At 50.6% G+C, this 10,161-nt stretch overlaps 1 protein-coding gene across 14 annotated transcripts in view; it reads left to right on the forward strand.

Moving 5' to 3' along the window:
- The window catches only part of IQANK1 (IQ motif and ankyrin repeat containing 1), a 54,457-nt gene extending 44,483 nt beyond the window's left edge, over nucleotides 1-9,974 (forward strand). Inside the window, exons 8-14 of one of the 14 annotated variants that reach the window (XM_054519057.2) lie at nucleotides 8,109-8,257; nucleotides 8,396-8,450; nucleotides 8,643-8,735; nucleotides 8,970-9,078; nucleotides 9,249-9,342; nucleotides 9,415-9,549; nucleotides 9,623-9,974. In XM_054519057.2, the coding sequence (XP_054375032.2) occupies nucleotides 8,109-8,257; nucleotides 8,396-8,450; nucleotides 8,643-8,735; nucleotides 8,970-9,078; nucleotides 9,249-9,342; nucleotides 9,415-9,549; nucleotides 9,623-9,926 (939 nt within the window). In that variant the 3' untranslated portion in view covers nucleotides 9,927-9,974. Of the gene's footprint in view, nucleotides 1-8,108; nucleotides 8,451-8,642; nucleotides 8,736-8,969; nucleotides 9,079-9,248; nucleotides 9,343-9,414 lie in introns of all 14 variants that reach the window. The other 13 variants (XM_054519058.2, XR_008509356.2, XR_008509358.2 and 10 more) reach the window with 13 other exon arrangements.
- Nucleotides 9,975-10,161: the final 187 nt, after the last annotated feature.

Below are 10,161 nucleotides of genomic sequence, written 5' to 3' on the forward strand. Positions count from 1 at the left end.
ATAGTGCTGCAGTCAACATATGTGTGCATGTGTCTTTATGATACACTGCTTTATATTCCTCTGGGTATATACCCAGTAATGGGATTGCTGAGTCGAATGGTAGTTCTGCTTTTAGGTCTTTGAGGAATTGCCATACTGCTTTCCACAGTGGCTGAACTAATTCACACTCCCACCAACAGTGTGTGTGTGTTCCCTTTTCTCCGCAACCTCACCAGCATCTGTTATTTTTTGACTTTTTAAAAGTAGCCATTCTGGCTGGTGTGAGATGGTATCCTCATTGTGGTTTTGATTTGCATTTCTCTAATGATCAGTAATGTTGAGCTTTTCTTCATATGCTTGCTGGCCACGTGCATGTCTTATTTTGAAAAGCGTCTGTTCATTTTCTTTGTTCAGTTTTTAATGGGGTTTTCTCTTGTAAGTTTGTATAAGATCCTTATAAATGCTGGATGTTAGACTTTTGTCAGATGCATAGTTTGCAGATATGCTCTTCCATTCTGTAGGTGGTCTGTTTACTCTGCTGATAGTTTCTTTTGCTATGCAGAAGCTCTTATGTTTAATTAGATCCCACTTGTCAATTTTTGCTTTTGTTGTGATTGCTTTTGGTGTCTTTGTCATGAAATTTTTGCCCGTTCTTATGTCCAGGATGGTATTTGCCTACATTGTCTTCCACAGTTTTTATAGTTTTGGGTTTTACATTTAAGTCTTTAATCCATCTTGAGTTGATTTTTATGTATGATGTAAGGAAGGGGTCCAGCTTCAATCTTCTGCATATGGCTAGCCAGTTATTCCAGCATGGTTTATTGAATATGGAGTCTTTTCCCCATTGCTTGTTTTTGTCAGCTTTGTTGAAGATCAGGTGGTTGTAGGTATGCAACTTTGTTTCTGGGCTCTCTATTCTGTTCCATTGATCTATGTCCTTGTGTAGTACCATACTGTTTTGGTTACTGTAGCCCTGTAGTATAGTTTGAAGCCAGGTAACGCAATGCCTCCAGCTTTGTTCTTTTTGCTTAGGATTGCCTTGGCTATTTGGGCTTTTTAGTTCCATATGAATTTTAAAATAGTATTTTCTAGTTCTGTGAATAATATGCTTGGTATAATAGTTTGATAGGAATAGCGTTGAATCTGTAAATTGCTTTGGGCAATATGGCCATTTTAATGGTATTGATTCTTCCTATCCATGAGCATGGGATGTTTTTCTGTTTGTGTCTTTTCTGATTTCTTTGAGCAGTGTTTTGTAATTCTCATTGTAGAGATCTTCTACCTCCCTGGTTAGCTGTATTCCTAGGTATTTTATTCTTTTTGTGGCAATTGTGAATGGGATTGCCTTTCTGATTTGGCATTCAGCTTGGCTGTTGCTGGTGTATAGGGATGCTAGTGATTTTTGTACATTTATTTTGTATCCTGAAACTTTTCTGAAGTTGTTTAGCAGCTGAAGGAGCTTTTGGGCTAAGACTATGGGGTTTTCTAGATATAGAATCATGTTGTCTGCAAACAGAAACGGTTTGACTTCCTCTCATTCTATTTGGATGCCTTTTCTTTCTCTTGCCTGATTGCTCTGGCTAGGACTTCCAATGCTATGTTGAATAAGAGTGGTGGGAGAGAGCATCCTTGTCTTGTGCCAGTTTTCAAGGGGAATGCTTCCAGCTTTTGCCCATTCAGTATAATGTTGGCTATGGGCTTGTCAGTGCTTACTTTCTTGCTTTTTTTTTTTTTTGAGACAGAGTTTTGCTCTTGTTGCCCAGGCTCTGGAGTGCAATGGTACGATCTTGGCTCACTGCAACCTCCGCCTCCCAGGTTCAAGCAATTCTCCTGCCTCAGCCTCCTGAGTAGCTGGGATTACAGGCAGGTGCCACCACACCCGGCTAATTTTGTATTAGTAGAGACAGGGTTTCTTCATGTTGGACAGGCTGGTCTCGAACTCCTGACCTCAGTTCATCCGCCCACCTCGGTCTCCCAAAGAGCTGGGATTACAGACGTGAGCCACCGTGCCCGGCCTCTTGCTTTTATCTATTCTTTTCTTTATTACATCATTAAATCATCCCTCATTTATTCATTCATTTTGTCATCCACTTACTCATTCATCCATTCATTCCTAAACATGAGTGCCTAAATAATATAGCTTTGTTTCACTGTGTTTGAGCTTTGTGTAAATGAATTTATATGGCAGCTGTTCTTTGGTATCTGGCTTCTTCTATCACAGGCTATATTTGTGAGATTCAGTCTTGTTGCCTGTAGCTATAGTTCATTCACTTTCATTGTTATGGAGACTTTAATTATATAAATGTCTGCAGTATATTTATCCATTTTACTGCTGATGAACGTTCAGTTTGTTTCCAGGCTTTGGTTATAATGATGCTGCTATGAACATTCTTGTATGTGTCTCTTGGTACACATGTGCAGAGTTTTCCAAAATGGTTGTACCAGTTTATCCACTCCCACTGACAATATGTTACAGTCCCACTGCCCCATGTTCTCCCAGACATTGTGATTACCAGTGTTTTTTAATGCAGACTCATGGTGGATGTGCCGTGGTGTCTCACTGCAGTTTTACCTTGCATTTCCCTGCCAATTAATGAAGTTGAGAACTCTTGCATATTAGCCACTTAGCTATCTTTTTAAAAGTAGTACCTGTTAGCATTAGCGACCACTTTTCTCTGGGTTGCCTGACTTATTTTCCTTATTGCTCTGTGGACCTTATTTATATATTCTAGATCAAACTCCTTATCAATTATATGTATTATAGGTGTCTTCTTACTTGCCTTTTCACTCTCTTAATGTTATAATTTGATGGAAAATTTTGTTTTACTGTAGTAAATTTTATCATTCTTTTCCTTTATGGTTGGTGCTTTTCATGTCAGTTTAAGAAGTCTCTCCATTCTCCCAAGGACATAAAAATATTTTCTGGTGCAGTCTTCTACATCTTTCACATTTAGAGCCATCATCCACTAGAATAGACTTCTGTGCATTGCTTTGGTCCGCCTTGTGCAAGGTCATGTTCAAGCTTGTTTATTTCTCATACGGATGCACAATTGTCCTGAGAGCACCCACAGTCTTTGTGAAAGACTGCCCTCCTCACTCTACACCATCACCTGTGCCCTAAGTCAAGTGTCTATATACTTATAGCTCTGTTCTGGGATCACTGTTCTGTTCCATAGGTCTATTGATCTATCCTGTGTCAATACCCATGTCTTGACTACAGCAGCTTTATAACAAGTCTTGTACCAGATAAAAGCAAGTCTTCCCACCTTGTTTTTCTTCATGCGTGAGTTTTGGAAAGTTCTCAGTCATTACCTCTGTTTCTGCCTTTATTCTCACTCTCCAAATATACAGATGGTAGATCTCACCATAGCCTCTACATTTCTGTATCAACCAGGATAGACTAGGATGTTGATATGTTTTGGATCTATGTCCCCACCCAAATCTCATGTCAAATTGTAATCCTCAGTGTTGCAGGAGGGGCCTGGGGGGAGGTGATTGGACCATGGGGGCTGATTTCCCCACAGTCTTCTCACAATAGTGAGTTCTCATGAGATCTGGTTGTTTAGAAATGTGTAGCACCTCCCCCTGCTCTCTCTTCCTCCTTCTCTAGCCATGTAAAATGTGCCTGCTTCCCCTTGGCCTTCTGTCATGATTGTAAGTTTCCTGAGGTCTTCCTAGCCATACTTCCTGTACAGCCTGCAGAACCATGAGTCAATTAAACCTCTTTTCTTTATAAATTACCCAGTCTCAGGTAGTTCTTTTTAGCCATGTAAGAATGGACTAATACAGATGTGCTGTGGAACATGCAGTCTCCAAATCTCAATGGCATAAAACAAAATGAGTTTATTTTTTACTTATGCTACATGTCCATTGAGGGTTAACAGGGGGCTTCTGCTAACTGTAGTCTTTTAGGGACCCAGGCTGACAGAGCAACCACCATCTTGAATATTGCTGGTCAGTATACCAGAGGGAAAGAGCTGAGGAGGGTCTAGCACAAACACTTCTACTTATAGCTCATTGGTCAGATCTAGTCATTTGGCGCCACTGAAACCACAAATTGGTCAGGAAGTGTAATCCTATACTATGTCTAGAAGGTGGAAGGATGGACATGTTTGATGATCAGCACTAGTAACTACCACGGTTTTTTTACCCTCTTTTCTATATTTTCCATCCTTTTGTTTTGAGTTTATTCTGGATATTTTCTTGTGATATGTCTTTCAGTTTACTAATTCTCTCTTCAGCTCCATCTAACTAGTTATTAAATCTATGCACTTTGTTCTTAATTTTGATTATTTTAATTTTCATGTCTAAAATTTTATTTGGTTCCAGCTCTCTGCTAAAATCAATCTAGTCTCTCTTTGAGCACAGTAAATACAGTTATTTGAAAATCTGTAGCTAACTCTAATATCCTGATCCCTTGTGGAGCTATTTCTATCATTTGTAGTTTCTGTAGATTTTTGTTTATATTGCCTTGCATTTCCTGTGCCTTTTTACTGTATCTCTTTTTTTTTTTTTTTTGAGACAGAGTCTTCCTCTGTCACCCAGGCTGGAGTGCAGTGGCGTGATCTCAGCTCACTGCAACCTCTGCCTCCCAGGTTCAAGCGATTCTCATGCCTCAGCCTCCTGAGTAGCTGGTACTACCAGTGTGCAGCACCACATCAGCTCATTTTTGTATTTTCAGTAGAGATGGGGTTTTGCCATGTTGGCTAGGCTGGCCTTGAACTCCTGACCTCAAGTGATTTGCCCATCTCAGCTTCCCAAAGTGCTGAGATTATAGCGTGAGCTACCAGACCCAGCCTTTTTTATTTTTTATTTTCTTTGAGACAGGGTCTTGCTCTGTCACCCAGGCTGGAGTGCAGTGGTGTGATCACAGTTAATTGCAGCCTTGACCCCCTGGGTTCAAATGATCCTCCTGCCCCAGCTTCCCAAGTAGCTAAGACTACAGGCTTGAGCCACCATGCCCAGCTATTTTTTTTTTTCTCTGAGATGAAGTCTTGCTCTGTCACCAGGCTGGAATGCAGTGGCACAATCTCAGCTCACTGCAACCTCTGTCTCCCGGGTTCAAGCAATTCTCCTGCCTCAGCCTCACAAGTAGCTGGGATTACAGGCACGCACCACCACACCTGGCTAATTTTTGTATTTTTAGTAGAGATGGGGTTTCACCACGTTGGCCAGGCTGGTCTCAAACTCCTGACCTTGTGATCTGCCCACCTCAGCCTTCCAAAGTGCTGAGATCACAGGCGTCAGCCACCGCGCCCGGCCTAATTTTTTTTATTTGTTTGTAGAGACAGGATTTTGCCATGTTGCGCAGGCTGGTCTTGAACTTCTGGGCTCAAGCAATCTGCATGGCTCTGCCTCCAAAGTGCTGGGATTACAGGCATGAGCCACCGCGCCTGGCCATGTCATATGTTTTATTGGTAGGAATCATTTGAAGCCTAGAAAGGTATTTTTCACTCTTTTTTCACTGAGGATTTAGGTGTTGCCATGTATTGGGGGTACCAGCAGTCTGGAGTCACTTCACCAACTTCAGGGATTAAGATTTGAAGCTAAGCTGAAGTCAACCTTACTCTGAGGTTATTGTCCTTACGACCCCAAAGTGAGGATTAAATTTGCATATTCATAAATTCCTTCACTCACCCACCCACGTTTACATTTGCAAATTTATATTTACAAATATAGACAGAATCATTGATAAATAAATGTGCAGAAGAATGTGCATAAATGAATATGTCTATATAATCATCTCTCCTATTTATTTACCAATTTATCTGTCCAAACAATCAGGTATATGCTAATGTATGAATTAACTCATCCGTTCATGATTAGCCCAGCCATCGGACCAGTTGACAGAACACCTGAGTTGGGTGCTGTTCTAGGTCCTTAGGGCACATCCTTGAACGAAACAAAGTCCCTTCTGTCACAACTCATAGTGTAGTGGAGATACCAGGCTACCAGGGCGGGCAGGGCTGGGCTGGAATTTTAAGAAAGGTGGCCAAGGTGGGCTTTGCTGAGAAGGTGACATACAAGGGAAAACTTGGAGAGGGGGGAATGAGAGCTGTGAACATCTGAGGAGCTTCCAGACAGGAGGACTGGCCAGTGTAAGATCCCGAGGGGCACAAGGAAGGAGCCCCTGCGGCTGCCGGGGAATGAGGCACAGAGGCTGGAGGATTTGGGGGCTGATCGAGGAACATAGGACCAGGAGAGGGCAGTAGCATGCAGTGAGCTTTATTCTGGTGGCACTTGGACAGGTTTTCACAGAGGGCTTGACACCTAGGGGAAACTGCTCAGAAGCAGGACGGGGCACCAGAGAGCTCCAGAGGGCAGCCCAGCCTGAAGGCTTTTGTAGCCCCAGGGTTTGTCTCATCCACCACTGGCAGATGTGGGTTCAGTTTTGCAGGGTATGCAAAGGAAGCAGGGTCTAAATGTCTAGAAATATGCATATTTGGGCTCTATTTAAAGCAAATGTCTGTGTGAAATTTTGATTTTGGCCCTGGTGGGCTTTGAACTTTTGGTCCTAGCTGCTGGGAAGCAGATAGCACAGGGCCAGTCCTCAGGCCGTGGTTAGCCTGTGGATCCATCAGGTGGCCGTGGAGGTGAGTTTACCACGTGTCTGCATGTCCCTGGCCCCCCACAGACCTGCAGGCCCCCTATACTGCCCCTTCTCTCCGTCTCTGCCCCCTCCATCTGTAGACAAATGCTTAAGTCAGCACCGGCTCAGCCAGGATGGCGGCTACCCGAGGCCACGCCGCGCCACTGCTTCTCTCCCTCTCGTCTGCTCTGTCTCCCTCCCTCCCGTGCATCTGTGAGTTCTTCCCGGTTCTGCCCACATTCAGTCTCCCTGTCTGCACTTGTCTGTGGCCAGTCTCCTGGAAGAGCTACAGGGAACTCATCCTTCCCCACCTCCTTCCCCTCATCCTGTCTTCATCCTTCCCACGCCACGAACCCCTTGCTCCGTGGGAACGCCAGCGGCTCACCCGCGCACCCCACCTCCTTCCCCTCATCCTGTCTTCATCCTTCCCACGCCACGAACCCCTTGCTCTGTGGCAACGCCGGCTGCTCACCCGCGTACCCCTAACGCAGTGCCTTCCGCCTGCTCCATGGCCTGTGTCTGTCCACCTCCACCTTGCCCCGTCGCCAGGCCTGCCACAGCTTCTCGGTCTGTTCTTGGTTGTGGCGCCCACCTTCAGCCACCTGCTCTCCTTCTCCCAGGCCTCTGCTCTCCAGCCAGCAGCTCCTCAGGCCCTGACTGTTTCCCAGGCCTAATTCCGAGTATGAGAGTCTCCCTGCCCCACCTGGCCCTTCTCAGCGACCGCCTTGCCTCCTTCTGCTGTCATCCAGCTATTAGGGAGCTGGCCACACTAGACAACAGGCCCTGGTCACCCCTGCTTCCCAGAGCAGGAAAGGGCAAGTGGCATTCACACACGGAGCCACCCACGAACAGCTTCCTGGTCAAGCGTGAGGCCGGGACTGGCCCGCCGCCAGGCGCATGTGGACCTGCTCTGAGCTCCTGCTCTTCCTTCCTCCTGGCTGTGACCCCTCCAAGCATCACCCCTGCTCCATAGACAAGGAGGGCCGGGCACAGGAAGTCAGGGGCTCACCCGGGGCAGCTGGGCTTTGAGCTCGGCTCTCTGCACCCACTCCTTGCTCCTGGAGTGCTGGGGACTCAGGAGGGTGAGAGGCAGCGGCGGCCCCAGGGATTGTGTCCTGCAGGCAGAGATGTGCGGGAAACCACAGGGGAGGGAGCTCCAGTGTGCATATCCTGCGGGCCAGGCTCCTACTCAGGAAGCAGCAGCGGCAGCCGAGGCCTCAGGCGTGCACTTGAGTCTGACAGCGGCAGGAAGCCTGGGCCAGGTCCTGGGGGAGTGAAGGGGAAGGAAGCCCTTGGAGGCCCAGCCACAGGAACAGGTTCCTGCTTGGACTTGGTCAGGGAGCCCAGGAGAATTCCCAGCAGCCTGGGTGGCCTGGGCTTTGGGGACAGCAACCCCACAGGGGCTCATGCTTTGGGGCCCACCATGCACCAGCTGTGAGCCCTGAGGCCTTTCTCCCAAATGGGAGAGCAGCAGTTCCTCTCCAGGCTGGGAAGACTTGGAACACGCACCGAGTACCCGACAAATGTCATCTGTCACTAGGTGGCCTCGCTGGACACAGTGGTGAGCGTGCTGCGCTCGTGGGACCTGAGCCTCACAGAGGCCATGCTCCAGAACATGGAGGCAGAGCAGCAGCGCCGGGCCCAGGAGGCCCAGAGGCACAAGGAGGCCGAGGCTGAGCGGTGTGGCAGGCAGGAGGGGTGTGGGAGGTGCTGGCGAGGGGCGCTGGCGAGGGGTGCTGGCAAGGGGCGCTGGCAGGGAGCGCGGGCGGGGGGTGCTGGTGGGGGCGCTGGCGGAAGCCTCTGCCCCAGCTCATTCCTGCTCCCTAGTATGACCCTCAAGGTCCAACAGCTGGCCAGGGAGCAGCAGCAGTGTCACGAGGAGGTGAGTGTGACCTCAAGGAGGAGCCAGGAAAAGAGGAGGGAGAGCTGGGTGGGGAGGAGGGGGAGCCGAGGGAGGGCCAGGAAGCTGGGGGAAACGTCAGGAGTGGAGGTGCCCTCAGGCCCCTGGGCCAGGAGTGACCTGGTCGGAGGGTACTGGCCAGCCTTGCCAGGGCCTGCCCATATGCCCACGCAGCTGCAACAGGCCTACTGTGAGCTGAGCCGGAGGATCTCAGAGCACGACCAGTGTGAGTGGAGGTGCATGGACAAGACCAAGCTCACGCTGCAGGTGGGGGCCCGTGGTGGACTTGCTGTGACAGTGTGTCCTCAACACCCCTCCTTGTTCCAAACCAGCCCAGAGCTCCCCCCTCCCAGGCCTGGGGTTTTTCCCTCTCAAACATGGGGCGTCACCAGCCGACAGTGGCCTGCTTGGGGTGGGGTGGGGAGGAGGCTCGGGCAGGTGCCCTCTCCAGCCAGACCATGGCGCAGGGCAAGTGACAGTCAGCGTGGCCTCCTCCTCCAGGCCATCAAGGACGCAGAGGCCCAGGTGGACAGGCTGCGGCAGGAGGCCCAGAAGGCTGAGGAGGCGCTGGCTATGGCCAGGCTGGAGCTGCGGGAGCAGACGCAGGCGGGTGGGCCTGGCGTGGGGCGCCGGCTGGGGGCTGGGAGATGCGGCCCGGGGCGGGGTCCGGCGCAGGAGGGTGGGCCTGGCGTGGGGCGCCGGCTGGGGGCTGGGACATACAGCCCAGGGCGGGGTCCAGCGTTGGGCTTGCCTGTCAGCTTCACTCTGCTACCCCGACAGAGGAGGAAGAGGAGCCCGGGCTGAAGTGCCAGGTCACCGAGCTGCATGACGTGCTGATGAAAGATGTAGGCAACCGCATCCGTGCCGATGGCCGGTCAGTGCTCCGGGTCAGACGTGGGCGATTTGGGGTTTGGACAAACAGCAGTGACCTGATGGGTGTCCCCAGGTGGCCTCTTGTCATTGACCCTTCGGGCCAGGCGGCCACCTTCCTGCGCTACCAGGACACCAACTATGTGGACACGGTGAACCCGGAACACCTGAGACCAGAGAGGATGCGGCTGGCTCTGCTGGGGGCTCTGCGGTGAGGCACGCAGGGTGTGAGGTACACCCCACCTCCCTAGCCCCACCCTGGCCTCACCAGCCTCATGGGGCAGGTATGGGAAGCCGCTGGTGTTCGACCTGCGAGAGGTAGACCTGTTCCCAGTCGTGCAGCGGCAGCTGGAGGCGGTGCAGCCTGGCCTGGCGCAGGCGCTGCTGAGCCGCGGCCTGCTGGAGCGGGAGAGGTACCTGTCGCTGCTGCGGCCCACGGACGGGCCCGAGTACAGCCCCACGCAGTTCCAGGAGCAGCGGCTGGAGCACTTCCGCCTCTTTTTCGTCACCAAGGTCCAGTGGCCGCCAGCTGAGCAGCTGCAGGTGCTGCTCCCGGTGCGTGTGCAGCTGCTGGGCACAGGCCTCTAGTGCTGGCCCCAATCCCAATAAAACGTGTGCCCCGGGGCACGGTGCTGCATCTGTGCTGTGTGCATGAGGGGCAGCGGTGGCGTGTGCGAGTCCAGGGCCCCGGCAGTCCCGAGCCCCGGCCGGCGGACACGGGTTTGCAGGCACTTGGTGGGGGGCCCTGCTGGGGATGGGCAGCCCGCCCAGCCCGGCCGACCCGTGCGTAGTGGGCGCAGCGGGAGACGTGGGAGGGATGGTG

Source organism: Pongo abelii, chromosome 7 (assembly GCF_028885655.2).
Source record: "Pongo abelii isolate AG06213 chromosome 7, NHGRI_mPonAbe1-v2.0_pri, whole genome shotgun sequence".
Taxonomy (NCBI): domain Eukaryota; kingdom Metazoa; phylum Chordata; class Mammalia; order Primates; family Hominidae; genus Pongo; species Pongo abelii.